Genomic DNA, 15,674 nt, shown 5'->3' on the forward strand with positions numbered 1-15,674 from the left:
CGCCCTGCCGCCGCCACCTCCACNCCCCACCCCCTCGGGCTGCAGCCCCCCCCACGGCGCCCCCTATCGCCTCCATCTGCCCCAGCCCCGGCGACTTGAGGTCCATTCCGATGCCAGATAACGGCTTGGTGGTCTTGCCGCCGGCCAAAGTGGCGGAGGCGGGCTTGATCTGTTTGGCTGTGGTCAGCAACGGGAAGGGAAGGGAAAAGCCCAGATGAAAGCAAGGGGTGAGAAAGAAAACAACAACACGTCGTCAAGGGGACATGACAGCATGGGGGAGGACCATCAGATGCAAAGGGGACGCATGGGCGCTCAACCGCCGACGTCCAAGTCACCAGCTGCTGGAGTTCACAGCAGGACTCCCCCCGGGGGGGAGGGGGTTAAAATCTTATGCAAGGAAACCGGGGGAAAGGGGGGAAGGCCGGCGTGCGCCATCTAAGAAAAGAAAAGAAAAGCTTCGTGGCATTGTGTGCTGCGGGGAGTGATGCAGCATGGAAGGGAGGCGCGCTCAAGGACCCCGCGCAGGGGGTTGCACAGCGGGTTATGGATGGCCGGGGCCCCCGCAGGTGTGTGTGTGTGATGTGTGGATAGATATTACAACCAACAACCCGAACAACCCAAACAAGACCCTAGATGACACGAACATCCCAGTTTGCTGCCAGTTTGTGTCAGGTGTGCTCCCTTCCCAATCCCCCGCGTGCCTCCTTTCCCCGGCTGGGGTGGCCTCCCGCCGCCCCCCTTCCTCCTCCCTTCTCCTACCCGCAGTTACCCTTGTCCTTGTCGCCCCTAACCTTGCCCCTCCCCCCTCCCCCTAATCATCATCTCCCCCTGAGCCCAGTCGCACTTGTGACTCCATGCGGTGGTGCCCTGGGCAGATCCTTCCGCGGCAGCTCATCCCAGGCGTTCTTAGCCCCCTGGCTTGCGGGCCGGATGCGCTCCCTTTGGCCGTGGGACTGAGCGGGTTGGTTGCCAGGCGGGTTGCCGGAAGGGGAAGGGGGGGAGGCACCGCTGGCCGGGCCCCGGGGGCGGCTATCCAACATGGAGGGTTTGCGGTGTGAGAAGGGCGGGTGGTGAGGGGAAGTGGGGCAGTATGCGAAGCACGGCCGGTGTGAGAAGGGCTGGCGGGTGCTGACAGACGGGTGTGGCCAGCACCGGCGTTTAACCTAACGTGGAATGTCCTGTGTCGCATGGGGGTATGCGTGCGCGTGCGTGTGTGTGTGCGTGTGTGTGTGTGCGTGTGTGTGTGTGTGTGCGTTGGTGTGTGTGTGTGTGTGTGTGTGAGATGAGAGCGGGGTGTCGGTTGGCGAGTGGCACAGGTGAGCTTCCCGTTCCAGGCAGGCAGGCTACACGGCGGCCCCCAGCTCCGGCTCCAGTGCGTGCTTTCCAGCCCGTGTAAGCTGGGGACTGAGCTTTGCGGCGTGCCGCAGTTGGGAGGGGGTTCGTACGCAAAAGATGGAGGGCGATACTGGTTTGGCGGCGCGATCCTGCTGTGAATTTTAGTGTGCTGTAGTCCAGTGTGCTCTCGATTTCCTCGCCAGCTTTCTTTCCAAACTCACGCGACTGAGCGTAGAGCTGAACGATGGCGACGCGCGGCAAACGTCTCTAGGCGCCAGTATATGGAAGAGGCTGCGGGCGTCTTGCGGGTCCCAATCGGCTCCCTGCCACGAGCTAGCAAACGGACGAACACCCACACAATCCCTAGGAAGCGTCTTTTCCTTCCGAGCCTTTCCCGCCATCATCACCCCTACCTTCCAGGACCAGGTGCTGCTCCCGCGCCCGCGCCGCCACCGGCCTCACCCGCCCGCATGGGATCAACACCGCGGTTGGTGGGAGCCTTGGACCAGGTTCCACCCATCCCGCCCGCATAGCCGCCCACGTAAACACCGGCCGCACGGTCGCCAGCCGAAACACCTCCGCCGGCGTTGGCCGAGCGAATGGCACCGGCTAGTCGGGCACGCGTGGAGTCACCCATGGTTCCGGACATCTTGGCAGGCGATGTCCGACCGCGTTAGCAGCTGGTGACCAAACGGGATACTAGCGTGCTATATATGCAGGAAAGCTACGGATTGTAAGCGAGACAAGATTCCAAGACTGGAATCTGCAGTCCTGCAAAGCTGGTGCTGAGTCAAACTGCAGTGTTGCTGTGATTTGTCTGAGACGATAAGAGATCCAGCTACCGGCTGGATATATTACCGATATGGAAGCTCATGCTAAGACAACATAGCTTGATACAAACACACGAGTTGCAGGCTCGCACGATACTACTGCATATCCACATACCTCGGGTGTCCCTAGCTTGCTCAACTAATCTAGCTAAAATCTATAGCACATTCATTACACGTATCGTATGGGCGTGAATTGTTGCTATCGATACGGGTAATCCTCCTAACGCATAGTCGAAGTTGCATACTCAAAAGAAGGTATCAATCTTCTGCATTGGTAAGTTGCTTTACAAAAATCTTCTACCGTAGATTAATCGATGGCCGCAACAAGCATACACAAACAGGTCCTGTGCCTTGGCCAACCGCTGGCAACTGAACCATTCCAACATGCCCAAACTTGTGCGTTGCGCTGTATCCGCAGCCATATCATACAAAATCCCTTAATTATAAAGACGTCATACCTCGGGGGCAATCTGGCATTAAGATAGAGGTGTGGCAGATTTGGATCTGACTTCCTCTCCCTAGGGAGCTGAACATTTGGCACGCAACAATAGGTGACGAACCCAAGCAGGTGAAGTTACAGAAAACGCCTTTTATTATATTCTATCGTATGTGATCTATGTAATTTGCCGAGCTCATATCATGGCTCCTCCAACTACCCACCGACCGCTGACCGCTGCCCTGCGTTGCGTGCCCATCTGACAGCTTTCACTCCCTTTGCGAGCAATGTGCGGGTTGAATCGATAATAACCATGCCATTGCGCTTTCGCACGTCGCTGGAATGTCTCACCCTTCTGACCGTGGGTAAGGTCAGCGGTCGTTGCTGTAGGGATAAAGAGGACCAGAGGGCCACCGCTGCCCGAGTTTTGTTGGGGGCTTCATCACCACGGCGGATTGTGAAGGAATTTGTTAATTGCGCCACTTTCGTTGCTAGGTGGGGCCTTATCTTGCATTGTAAAGCCGAACAGCCGAATGACAGAGATCTTGGTTACATAAACCGCAAAAGACCAGCTCAGCCAAAGACCAGCCAAAGACCAGCCCCGCATCCGTTGTGTAATGTTATGCATCATGTAACGTTTTCCGTACCCTCGGCACGACAAGCACTTTGCCCTGCCTTGAGTTATGGCATTTAAGTCAAGGGGTGTTTGTGTGAGTTTACATAATTGTGGCGGTGCCGTACCCCGTACACAACGGAGGGTATCACCCAGGGTTCGTCATCTGTCATCTGGGGGTGGGGTCCTGGCCGGCATCTGCCTTCCGCGCTCATTTAAGTATGAGGAAACAATATCTAACTAAGTTCACATGGTATCTCGATATCGCGGGGACCCCCCCTTGTCTCATCTAGCTGAGCCCCGAGCCTCATCTTGACCGCCTGACAACCCCCGTCAGCCTCATCTAGCTGTCCCGACGCCTCATCTAGCTGCCAGGAGAGGGGCCTCGCGCGCGCATCTGACTGAAAAAGAAACATGTATTTAAATACCGTTTCATGTCCTCCGATATTCATTTGGTTGTAAGTTGACTGGCATCCAGATACATTTTGTGAAAGCCTGCTGGACGCATGGACATGACGATCAACTGATGTGTGTGTGGTTGCTGTGGTTGTTACAGAGGTGGGCTCCAGACTCACGAAGAAAACCCTATAGCCAGCTGGCCAGGTGGCCGTGCATTATTACTGCACTTGAGACCTGAGGCTATACTATAGTAGCTGGCTGCTGAAAGGGCCTCCTAAGGCGCTGGCGGAGCGCCTTAGCGCGTATTTTTATAGACGATATGTGTGTCGCACAATGTAGAGCTAGTACACTATCAGAGAGGGGTTTGTATGAGGCCAAAGCAAGTCGGTTGAAAGAAGATGGATGGGCGTTTCTCCCCAATCATCTCAGGGCATGAATGCCCCGCCCACCCGTAGCTTGCGTCCATCCATCCATGTATATATAATGTGTGCGACAGGGGGGTCCATATCTTCACCTGCGGCCGCTACCTTGCGAAACCCTGCCTTCCCCGGTATTTCGGGGCACCCTCATCCAGTCACCCTAGTCAACTTCTCAGTGGATCGCTCAGGTTCCGCACCCACCACCAGCATCCAAAGGAATCTGCCGGATCGACGGCGGCTCAACTCCATTCCTTGTCAGTTCGCAGGTCAACTTTATCCCAGGTCACCACCGTCCATCGACTAGGGGCACTTTACCTACCACTATCGGATGGATTATTAACCCTGACAAGTCTCGATCCCGGAATCTCCCGGGGGCAGTGGTCCGTGCCTTACCAGTAGTGCCTAACCTAAGTATAATAGGTATGTATGTACGACGTTGATCACAATGTGGCTTAAAAAGGGGGGCCCCAGGGCGGAAACACAGGGGGGGCCCTGACGCATACGGCTGTTTAGTCTCGTGCATTCTGCCCCCGGGCCAGACCGTTCGAGATGCGACGGCCGGCGCAAAGTATACTTAGGGGATGGTAGCCAGCTCGGCCCCCCCCTCCTTTACCGCTCTACCTAGGCGGCCGGCTCCCAAGGCCCTTCCTTACTCACCACGTCCCGCAGCACCAGGACCCCTGAGTGTCGTACCCCGAGAGAAGCCAGCAGCCCGGCAGCACGCACGAACCTAGATGTACGGCCCCTCCTGGGCACCAACCTCCCCCTCATACCGCGCCCTCACTATAGCCACCTGCCGACTCCTACCACACACCTCAACCGCACATCCTCTTGGTGCTCTCTTCACCTCTCCCCCTCCCCCCCCGATCTCACCCCACCCTTCCACCGGGGCCCCCAGCCTTCTCACTCCCCCGGCCGCTGTTGTGGATCCCCCACTCGCCGCCACAGCTCCCTTGAACCCATAACCCCACCCTTCCCGTCTCCTCCCCCCCAGCCCTCTCCACAAACCTCCGTAACCCATCCTTACTCCCCCACTCCCGCCACCTCCCCCCTCATTCTCCCCCCCCACCATGAGGAGGGATTCTAGAAGGCGGAATCAACCGCCTTGAACTCCCATGCAGTTCATATGGCAGTGTAGTAATACAATGTGGTGATGGTGGATGGTGTGCTGTATGGAGTTCAACCCTAGATATATGACAACCCAAATGTCCCCAATTGGCCAGGAAGCCTCCCACTCTGTAACAACATAACAACATAACAACAACAACAACATAACAACATGCCAAGAGCCCCACTCCAAAATGGGGGACTATAACCCTAAGTGCTCCTCGCATAACTCAAATACCCTAGGCCTAAAACACACATACTCACACCGCAATGAAAATAATATGGTACAACGATAGCTGCTCGTCTTCTAGAACCCCTCAACTACTTCTACCTTCCCAGCTCGTACCACACTCAGTACCAAAATTATACATCAGCTTGAAGCCGCACTGCAGGTCAGCTGCTTTGGGAAAACCGCTGCAGTCTGCTCCAGAATCATGCACCCGTGCCCCTGGCAGACATATGCATATGTCCGCCAGAAATGGCAATACAGCACAGAGGTCACCACCACCATCATCAGGACATGTGCACACCCGTGCATCTTACCTTGCACACGACCAGAGTGTTACTCGAGGTACGCAGGGTACATACGCACACACATGCACACATACGCATGTAGTCATGTGTTGTATCATGACTTCAGAAAAGTACCGATCGGCGGATGTCAGAATCCCGTGATACGCCCAGCCCAGCCCAGGATACGACATCTAGGTGCCCAGGGTCAATGAGATTGTTGGCGTGATATGGCGAGTGGCCTCCTTTCGCTTCCTCGCCTAGTTTATGCAAGTATTCTCAGGCACCTCTGTGCAGTATGCTTAAGATGACACAACCAAGGAATGGTGGTATTGAAAGATACCGATAGAGACAAGTGGTTTGGATAATTGTTGACTTAGATGCGACAGAGTGAAGCGGTCGGAGTCTCTAAGTCTGGTTCTGTGCGACTGTCGTACAACCGTATTCGAGTGGCGAGTATATCGCGCTTCAGTTCCTTCGTTGCAGGCATTCTGCCTTTCACTCAGTAGAGCTTCAGTTAAGGGCTGACAGTTAAGGGCCATGGCAGCCGGTCCCGTCTCTACCATTCTAAGCACGGTTAGCTTGAGACTGTCAGCTTCGCCTCGTGACTCCTAATGCCTGGCCATGGTGCTTTTGTGCCGTTGCGGATATGGGCTGACCACTGCTTATCGATGTTGCTAAACGTCTGGCGGGAAGTTGTTTGTACTCGGGCACGACCGCAACCCCCTCTCCTAGGTGCACAAACACGATGGCAGCACTCGGCGTCACGCCACCATCGGTCACCCTTACCAAACCTTCATAACGGGGATCATCTGTCCATAAATAAACATGTTAGCACTATGGCAGCTGACGACAAGGCGCTTTGCCACGCGCTGTCGCAAATCCAGGTACGGTGGAATGTAGTTCTGTTGCTTAGGCATCAAAGGGAGGACCCTTGTTTGAAGAGTATGCCAGCCGCAAACGTGCTTCACCGCACGTGACGCGGTACCAGGGACCTTGCTTTTCCACTCCCCTTGTGCGCTGGTCCGTCAGCTGTCCAGGAAAAAGCGATCCTGAATGCAGCCCCATATGGTACACCTGGATGCCATACTCCCCCCGACTGAATGCCGTCCCCCCAAAACCCCTTTCCATGACGCAATCCACACACGCAGGTATGTAGCCACCGAGCCTCACTGGGCTCCAGCGACAAGGGCATTGACGCGCCCTTTCTGGAGCGGCTCTCCCGCCTAGCAGCCAGCGGCATCACCTGCTACGACGTCGACGTCACCGCCACTGCCGAGGGGCAGCTCGTAGTCGGCTACCCCAACCACATCATCACCGAGCATCTCCGGCGTGCGTGAGGGAGGAAAGAGGGTGGGCATTCTTGTGCATGGGGGCGAAATCCATCGTGGCCGTTCCGATGGGATGGGGGAAATTGCGGCGGCTTCCATGTAATTCAAAGCACGGTACTGTAACTCTGAGCCGTTGCTGCCTCCGGTGGTGAGTAACAGCTTCTTTTACTCTGCGTTGGTGTGTTGAGAATCATAACCTGGAAGCTTGAAGCTTGGAGCCTTTGAGGCAGCGAAGGTGGTTGACTGCTTCCTCCTCCGTAGAGGTAGCGGAAAGGGAAGAGTGAAAAGCTGCCTCGTTCTTGGCAGTTCGTGAGTTCGTGGCAGGCAAGGATGGCCGGCTGATTGAGTGCTGATGCGGATTGGAGCATGTCGCCCGCAGGATAACCCTGACTTCCATTTTCCTAGGATGTATTCCTGAGCTGGCACATGGGGGCTTCGGCGGCCGCGTGGTCTCGGCCGCAAGGTGATAACTTGATCGTACTTTTCTTGCCCATACTCTTGGCACCTTGATGTCGTGTTATGTTGGCGATTCATGAGGTTCGGATTCCAGGTCGATTATTTGTATTCGTACACCTAGTACGATGCAAACACATCATCGATGCATTTGTAAGTCTTCACATCCGTACACGCACAGGGCCTGGATCTGGTGCCATACCAAACACATTTACAAACGCCTGTTAAACACACCAGCTCACACAAACAGTGTTTTGAAGGATGGAGCCGAACGAGAAGCAGAATAGAATAAGCGAACACAGGCGCACTAAAGGGGCGCCTGCACAGAGGCTGAGAACCTGTGGGCAAGGGTGCTGCCGGGGCAGACGCACATGCACCCCACCATCCGAAAATTTCCCACAGCGGTTTAGCAGGATGTGCCATTGCCCTAGGACCTTTCGCATAGCTCATCCGCATGCAGATGCGCTCCTACCTATGCGTCATTCATGCCACACGTAAAGTGGGAAGAAACGAGGCCACATAGCCCTGCGTACCAAACCAAACATGTGACTGGCGCACATTAAATCCGGCCCCGTCGTACACTAGCGCAGACGAGGCCGCCGCATACATTCTGACGTGATAGGCTCCCCCACCTACGTCGGGGAAACACCACCCATTCCTCACGTCAGGTCGTAGTAATGTCCTATGTTATTAAACAACGAATTGCCCCCGAGCATGTACTACATATACTACATTTATTAAATCTGTTAGTCTGCCAGGCACGCCGTGAAGCTGCTCGCCAGCTGTTTTCGGTCCAGGTGCCGCCCAATGAAAACGATGCGGTTCACTCACCTCTTTCCATCCTACCGGCGGCTACGACATGTTCATCGTGGAGCTCTGCTTCATTGTTATGGAAGACTGTCTGGGGATTCACCTCGCCCTTCACGTCCCCCTAGGCTCTGGCGTCGTTGCTCTTCCTCGGAATTGATCTGGTATATCAAGGCTATGGAGCAGCTGCTCCATAGTCAGCTGCAGCTCCAGCTTCATCTGGAGCGTTCGGGCAAGCCTTCCTGAGACGACGCTTCTAAATTCAAGATGGCTCCACACTGCCAGTGACAGAAGTTCGTCGTGTTTCGCGTTTCACGTTTGTTGGTCTGAGGGCTTATACTTCGCCCTTTGTGTGTTTGGATTTCGTCGCCCTCGTCGGTCTGTGTGAACGGCTCGGCGTGCTTCGCGGGTCCGTCTCGTATAGTAGGTAGCTGCGTTCCCGTCTCTCCGGGGGGAGCTCTCGTGCGTTCACTAGGGCTTCTGGGTACTGGTGGGGGACTGGGCGTTTTGCGTCTTGGAGGTCCGTTTTGCTTTTCTGGGGCGAAGGCTCGCATCCGGTTTTGTCAGGTGGGATTTTTCCTTGGTAAGGCTATGCTTCGCCTTTCTTATACGCCCGTCCTGGGCTTTTATCGCCTGTTTCAGGTATGTGTAAGTGCGCCCTGGCCTGACTAACAGGACACTGCAGTGTGCTGATGCACTCGGGGTCAGCTGTAACAAACCGCGTACTGCTTTAAAGACCAGTATCTCAGACGGAGAAAAGATCGTCCTTGTCGACTTGTCTTTTCCTATTTTAGACTGAAAACATGAACCCTAAGAATGGTCACTGTTGGGATAATTTAACGGCGGACCTTGTCGAGCGTGTTGTTAGCTTCCTGGATCCAAACGAGGTGGTATGTACCGTCAAGGAAATCAATAAGGCCATGGCGAGCCAGTTTCGGGAAAAAGTAGCTATCCGGCTGTCGCAGCCCGTACCCCATCACGCGTTCAACAGGCACTGGAGCCGCCCGGAGGCAGTTCACAACTTCACTCCAAGTAAACGCCGAAAGCTCGTACTCCTGACAGCCCGCAGCGGCAGCCTGGCCAACCTGCAGGTCGCTGTCAAGGCAGCGGGCTGCGAGCTCTCCTGGGAGGTCTTCAACGCAGCAGCCGAGGGCGGCAATATTGAGATGTGCCAGTGGCTGCAGGAAGAAGACTGCCTCTTCATTTCTGAGAAAGCGGCAGCAGCAGCTGCCCGAGGTGGCCATCTGGAAACGGTCCGGTGGCTACTGCAACAGGAGCGTGATTTTCGAGAGCTACGGAAAGCTGGTTCCCAAGCATTCATGGCAGCCGCCTGTGCCGGTCATCAGGCTGTGTGTGATGGGCTCATGGAGGACGGTACTCCGTTGAAACACTGGATGGGTCTTGCTGGTGCCGCCCGCGGTGGCCATGTGGGCCTCACACACTGGCTCCTTCAGCAGTTTGAGCCAGAAGAAAGGCCAGTGTCGAGGCTCAGAGAGCCGTGGAAAGCCAAGGTTATCACGGAAGCTGCATATGGCTTCAACCTGGCGGCATTGCAGGATCTACACCGGACCTTCCTGAGGTACGGTGGTGATAGTGGTGATAGTGGCGATAGTGGCGATAGTGGTGATAGTGGTGATAGTGGCGATAGTGGTGATAGTGGCGATGATGCCAGCAGCCTACTAACCCGCATCACCCTTGTGGAGGCCCTGGTGAGCCCCACCCCCGACTGGCGGGCCAAGGTGGAGTGGCTGCAGGGTCAGGGCTGCCGCTTCGGTGGTGACCTTGAGTCCTTAGATGAGGAGGCCCTTGCGTCCTTAGATGAGGAGGCCCTTGCCAGGAGTCCGGATGCTGTGGAGCGGGTACAGCGGCTGCTTGTGGAGTTAGAGGAAAAGGATGTCGTACCATGGGTTTTCATCAGCGCCGTACGTGCTGATAACCTGCCCCTGATACGCTACTTGCGAGTGGGGAGGGACTGGCTTCCAGAACGCACGAAGGAGGCTGTGGCAACAGCAGCCTATGCCGGCAACAAGGCGCTGCTGGTCGAGCTGTTGACCTTGGGCTGGGAGCTTGATGGGTGGACTGTGGTGACCGCAGTTCAGGGAGGTCACCTGCACATTCTTAAATGGATGGGTGCATGTGTTGGTTGGAAGCACATCCAGGAGCTCCTCCAGAAGTACCAGGATCTATTGCCACATGTAACATCTTTTAATAGTGTGGAAGTCGTGGAATGGCTGCTAAACGAGCTAGCCTTGCCCTGGAGTGGAGAGGAGCTTTTCAATGCAGCGGTGAGGGCAGGCAGTCCCGCAGTATTGGAGTGGCTTGTGGCCCGGGGCATCCCCATGGGGGTGAGTGGCTCGCTTGCATGAGTTCGGGTGCATGTTCTTGTTCTTGATGCGTGCTGGTGTTGGTGCTGCTCAGCTCTACTGCTCATCACTGAATGTATGCCACGCACTGTCTTGGCTGATTGCAATGTGAAGGACCTCTCATTCTTGGCTTTCATCCGGTCTGCATCATTTCTGCTGCTGACCTCTGGACTGGATGGTAAAGGACCTGTCACTAGGTTTCCATTTGACTGTCTGATGATCTGCATTTATGTATTCGGAATGTAGTGGTGGTCGTACACTCTGGCGCACGCAGTCAATTCATACACATGGTGGGAGCACATTTCCAGCATCTCGAGAGGCCTTTTCAGCCGCCATCTATTACGGCTGTTTTCTCGGGAACCAGCTTCATACGCCTCGCTCGTTGCTATGTTGCAGGACGATGGTGAGCTTTACGTAACGGCAGCACACTTTCACGACCTGGTCTTCCTGCGTTGCCTGAGGCGGCTGGGCTGCCCCTGGGGCCCCGGCGTCTTCAGCCGAGCGGTGTACGACAAGGGTGCGCTGTACGACAAGGGTGGTCGCGGTAACCTAGAGGTCCTTCAGTGGCTGCACGCCGAGGGCTGCCCGGTGGACTGGGAGGAGGCCAGGAGCAGGGCCAAGATCCGAAAAGATGAATGTTGTGATGCAAGATGTGCCGCTGTTCATGCCTGGATTGAGAGCATAGCGCCGAAGTAGCTGTTGGGACGAGCCAGCGGGGTCTACAATAGTAGCAGATGTGCGTATTAAGCAAAGCAAATAAACAGCAGCGAGTTTCTATGGGGGAGAGGGAACTTGAAGTCGGAGGGGATGATGGGGAGGGTTTACGATAGACGCCTGATTGGGAAGTGGGAACCTGAATGCCTGGCAAGGATGCTGGAACGTATGTGGTCCCACCACAACTCTATCGTTCCCATTGGTCGTTAGTCTCCTTTATCACTTGCTTTGTCTGAAGTGCTTATGGGTGACCTGGCAGCCCTTGAGCCCTTGGCTCATATTGGGTGGTTTCCAGGTACTCCCCGTAGTATGAGAATGCAACCACACACACAGATGGCCTGATTGGAGTGAAGTGGAGGGGCAGCAGTGGAGGGGATCATTGTAAGAGCCTGGCTTAGGACTTAAGATATTTCAGCGTAGGGACTCCATTCCTTTTTATCATTCCATGGTCGAGGCGAATATCATACACACAGTACATACAACTATCTTAGTCATCTTTTGACTATAGCCATACTAAGCAGTACATGGCTACGGCTATGGCTGTAACGATCTGTACACATACTCGAAACTTGCACACGTCTGCCCGTTCACGGCCAGACCTGTATCTTAACTCTTCTCTGGAAGGTGCGACTCTACTATTGTACGGCATCTTATCCCGAGCGCCTCAGAGGCCCTATGGCATAAACATGCCGGTTACCGACCGTTTGGGGCCCATTAACCCAACCGGCCGGTTGAATGGTGTTAACGGCCCGGTTGGGTTAACGGTCGGTTGGGTTAATGGCCAGTTGGGTTAAGGGTCGGTTGGGTTAATGGTCAGTTGGGTTAATGGTCGGTCTGGACTGTGTGTAAGAACTTGCTTGAATCGTTACAGCTACCCAGTCCAGGTATTCATCCTACCTAGCAACCTGCCTGCATGCCTACACACCTGGGACAGTACTGTTATCACTGCCTCCCACATCATCTTGGCACCATGCCCTTAAGCAATTCATACCTAAATTTATCCTTGTCATACTTAATGTGTGCACAGCACTGTCACCCGTGTCACCTGGCATTCACCTTGACTGCACAAGGCCATCACACCTGTCACCTGGAATCTGCATAAACCTGCCTGCACAAGGCTGTCACCTCTGTCACAAGCCTGCGCGCATTGTTGTCACCCTAGGACTGCAAGCGACTATAAAATCCCAAGGGAAACGCCCGGTGTTTATCAACACCTTCATAAGTGGTCTAGTCGCTAAATCCGTCTAGGTAACCAGGTAGGCTCTCACAGTCATAATGCGACCATTCGTGGGGGCCACAGCCCGGTGAAGCAGTACAGCCCGGTGAATGCAGCGGTGCATTTGAGCGAGGGGCTGCTTAACAAGGCCAAACCTCCATATGATTACTCCAACAGTATTATCCCACCTATTTGCAAGGCAATGTTATCAGATGGCTGCACAATTACGTGACATGATGGGGCACTTGTGCTGCTCTTGCGCCGCTACATGCATGGTGTCGTGCAGCTTCTGCACCAGCACTTCCCGTGCATGATGTCGACCCAACTGCAATGCGCCACAAGTGACGGAATTCTGGTCTCCTTATGCACTACGGTGATTCAGCACCGCAAGCACCGCACTCGCTGCACAACAGCAAACTTTACCAAGGCGCTGGCGGTTCCTAAGAAGGAGACAGAACACATAGATGTTGTGTCGCACATCCACAATGCCGAAATGATTCTTTGCTGACAGGTCCTGACATGTGCCGCTGGACTGCTGTTTTGGGTGTTCATTGAGGAGTGAACACACTCACTCACCTCAAGAAGCCATGACGTTGACCCTGCCAGAGGTGGTATAACGGTTGGATATTCTCCAGCCGTTCCATGGGCCCCTCCGGTGGACAAACTCCTGCCCCTACCTGCAACCTTCCTACCTCACCCGTGTGGGATCCGCAGGGGACACCCCACACCTTGTATATGCACCCTCGTGGTCAGGTACACATGGCTCTTCTACACATATTGGCCTCAGAAATCCGAGAATTCAACTGATGGCCTCACCCAAGTATTGTCATGTATCTGAGAAAGTGGTGTTTTAATCATTCGTTCCTGTATGTGTCTGTGTGTGTATGTATGTATGTGTGTCGACCGGAATACGTATACACACAAAGCAGCAGTGCTCTTGTTGTACATGCCAACAGAGCATGCAAATAAATACTTCACTCACAACTTCATGCATCCAACTGAATTGCCAAGTAACAGCCTCACATGTGCATTCACATGAAAAGAATGACTTCATAGTGGATCTGACAAGCCCGAAGTGAACCCCCCAGATGCTAGAGTGAGAGCATGGCGATCCTTGATGGTATGGCCCAGCAACCTTGCATGCCAAGAGCCCCACTCCTGTGCCGCACATCACAACAACAACAACAACATAACAACAACAACAAGCTTAGCTAGCTGGCTAGGTATGGCGCCCACCCCTCCTGTCATAGCTCCAAATGGCCCTCTAGAAACCCCCGGGTGGCGGCTCCGGCCGCTGCGGGTGCGGGTGCGGGTGCTGGTGCTGCCGCCTGCGGGTCCTGTGTAGGCTGCAACCCGCTACTGGTGCTGGTGCTGCTTGGGAAGGGAATGCGCCACACCTGCAGCACCACACCACACCACACCACACCACACGGGCATCACAGCTATATTCCACACGTGTAATACAGCAGTAGCCACAGCTAAGTAGACACAGCCGATAGCCATTAATTCGCTACTTTCCTCTGCTATGTGCAATCTTGAATGAAAAAACGATGGCGATAATGATGATGATGATGATGATGGTGGTGGTGGTGGTGGTAATGATGATGATGATAATGGTGATACACACACATCACCTCGCGACGCTCGCGCTCTATCTCACGCACAAGCCTCTCCCTCCCCTCCACCACCAGCCAAACCGGCCCTCCCCACCCGCTGTTGTTGTACGTGCACATGACGTCATTTCCAACCGCTCTGCCTCCATCACCGCGCCCGTCCACCACCACCAGCGCCGCAGCTCATCTGGTACATCGCCACCCCCACCACCCGCACCTCCACCGTCCCGGCCGCACCCCCCCTCCCCCCCCCCAGCCCCCAGCCCCCAACACTCCCCTGCACTCCCAGCACCACCTGCCTTTATTATTCTGTACGCCAGGTGTAGCCCAATTAGGACATAGGCCCACCAGGGTACGGCCCACCAGGGAAACCTGCCTGGGCCCCCTCCTCCTCCGCCGCCGCCTGGGCCCCCCCGCCGCCGGGTCCGGGCCCTCTCCCCCCCGCCATCCGCCATCATCTTCTCCGCTATGTTGCGACTCCGACTGCGAGCCAGCGCTATCTGCATCTTGTGCATCACCAGATCAGCCTCGCGGGAGGCCAGGGTGGACTCGGCCTAAGTAAATAGGCCGCACACGCAGAGCGGGCGGGGAAGGTGGCGGGGAAGGTGGCGGGGAAGGTGGCGGGGAAGGTGGCGGGGAAGGTTGGGGTTTTGCGCTGCTCGGGATGTTGGTTGGGGGATTGATTAAGGGGAGCGGTGGGTAGATTCACCTTGCTGCAACGGCTTGCAGACGGGCGGTGGTGGTGATGGTGGTGGTAGTGGGAAGAGATGGAGGGTGCATGTGTGTGCGTGTGGTGGTGGGGGATTAAAATTGGTAAAACTGCCAATCCAGGTCACCTTCATTCGAACGGTAGTGGATAGTGGGAGTGTTAGACCCTCAGGTCCCCCTCTTTTGCACCGCTTCTCCTGCTCCCCCGCCCTCCCCGCCCTCCCCGCCTCCCGCCCTCCCACATGACCCACATGAACACACATGTCACGCCCCCCTCCCCGCTCCTACACTCTTGCCCTGGCAGCAGCTTCACTCGTTCGTGGTTCGTCTTTCCCCCCTCCTCCCCCCTCCCCCCTCCAGGGCGCACCAGTGGAAGTGGCGAACGAGCAACTCCTCTGAAGCCCCCCCCCCCTGAAGGCACCTCCGTCGCCCACGGAATACCCCTCCCAGCGCACTCCCCCCCCCCACCAGGCCGACCAATCAACGAGAAAGCAATCAGCAGCCACCCTAACCACCCACCTTCCTCATCTTTGGATCCAAAAATAGCAGATCTTCTGGATCCAACTCCGGATCGCCGTCCTCAGAAGTACGACCGTCTCGCCGGTTTGCGCTATCAATTGTAGCAGCAGTAGCGGCAGTAGCAGCACTGCTACCCGCCAGCCCTCCCCCCGGCCCCCTCCTGCTCGCCACCGCCACATTCGGACAGGTGCTGGCGCTGGCGCTCGTTGTCGTAACGTCGCCGTACAGCTCCCCGCGCTGGAACATGTTGCCGTACATGCCGCGCTCTTGCCTGCGAAAATGTGAGGTATATATAGCCACA

At 55.6% G+C, this 15,674-nt stretch overlaps 4 protein-coding genes across 4 annotated transcripts in view; 2 read left to right on the forward strand and 2 right to left on the reverse strand.

Moving 5' to 3' along the window:
• Positions 1–1,984, reverse strand: part of VOLCADRAFT_91380 (uncharacterized protein) — a gene marked incomplete at both ends in the record, with an annotated part of 11,323 nt that extends 9,339 nt beyond the window's left edge. Inside the window, 4 exons of the mRNA XM_002950867.1 lie at positions 18–177; positions 845–953; positions 1,557–1,668; positions 1,749–1,984. Of these exons, the coding sequence (XP_002950913.1) occupies positions 18–177; positions 845–953; positions 1,557–1,668; positions 1,749–1,984 (617 nt within the window). The remainder of the gene's footprint in view (positions 1–17; positions 178–844; positions 954–1,556; positions 1,669–1,748) is intronic.
• Positions 1,985–6,488: 4,504 nt separating this feature from the next.
• Positions 6,489–7,447, forward strand: VOLCADRAFT_91381 (uncharacterized protein; the record flags this gene model as incomplete). The annotated part of the gene is made up of 3 exons (XM_002950759.1): positions 6,489–6,536; positions 6,801–6,985; positions 7,360–7,447. The coding sequence occupies 3 exons, from the start codon at positions 6,489–6,491 to the stop codon at positions 7,445–7,447; spliced, it is 321 nt and encodes a 106-aa protein (XP_002950805.1).
• A 1,563-nt stretch (positions 7,448–9,010) lies between these two features.
• VOLCADRAFT_104904 (uncharacterized protein) lies at positions 9,011–11,299 on the forward strand (the record flags this gene model as incomplete). The annotated part of the gene is made up of 2 exons (XM_002950760.1): positions 9,011–10,585; positions 11,000–11,299. Exons 1-2 carry the CDS (start codon positions 9,044–9,046, stop codon positions 11,297–11,299), a joined length of 1,842 nt encoding a protein of 613 aa, XP_002950806.1. The 5' UTR covers positions 9,011–9,043.
• Positions 11,300–13,777: 2,478 nt separating this feature from the next.
• VOLCADRAFT_117708 (uncharacterized protein) overlaps positions 13,778–15,674 on the reverse strand; it is a gene marked incomplete at both ends in the record, with an annotated part of 7,512 nt that continues 5,615 nt past the window's right edge. Inside the window, 2 exons of the mRNA XM_002950868.1 lie at positions 13,778–13,930; positions 15,374–15,644. Of these exons, the coding sequence (XP_002950914.1) occupies positions 13,778–13,930; positions 15,374–15,644 (424 nt within the window). The remainder of the gene's footprint in view (positions 13,931–15,373; positions 15,645–15,674) is intronic.

This window comes from Volvox carteri, assembly GCF_000143455.1.
Source record: "Volvox carteri f. nagariensis unplaced genomic scaffold VOLCAscaffold_20, whole genome shotgun sequence".
Classification (NCBI taxonomy): Eukaryota; Viridiplantae; Chlorophyta; class Chlorophyceae; order Chlamydomonadales; family Volvocaceae; genus Volvox; species Volvox carteri.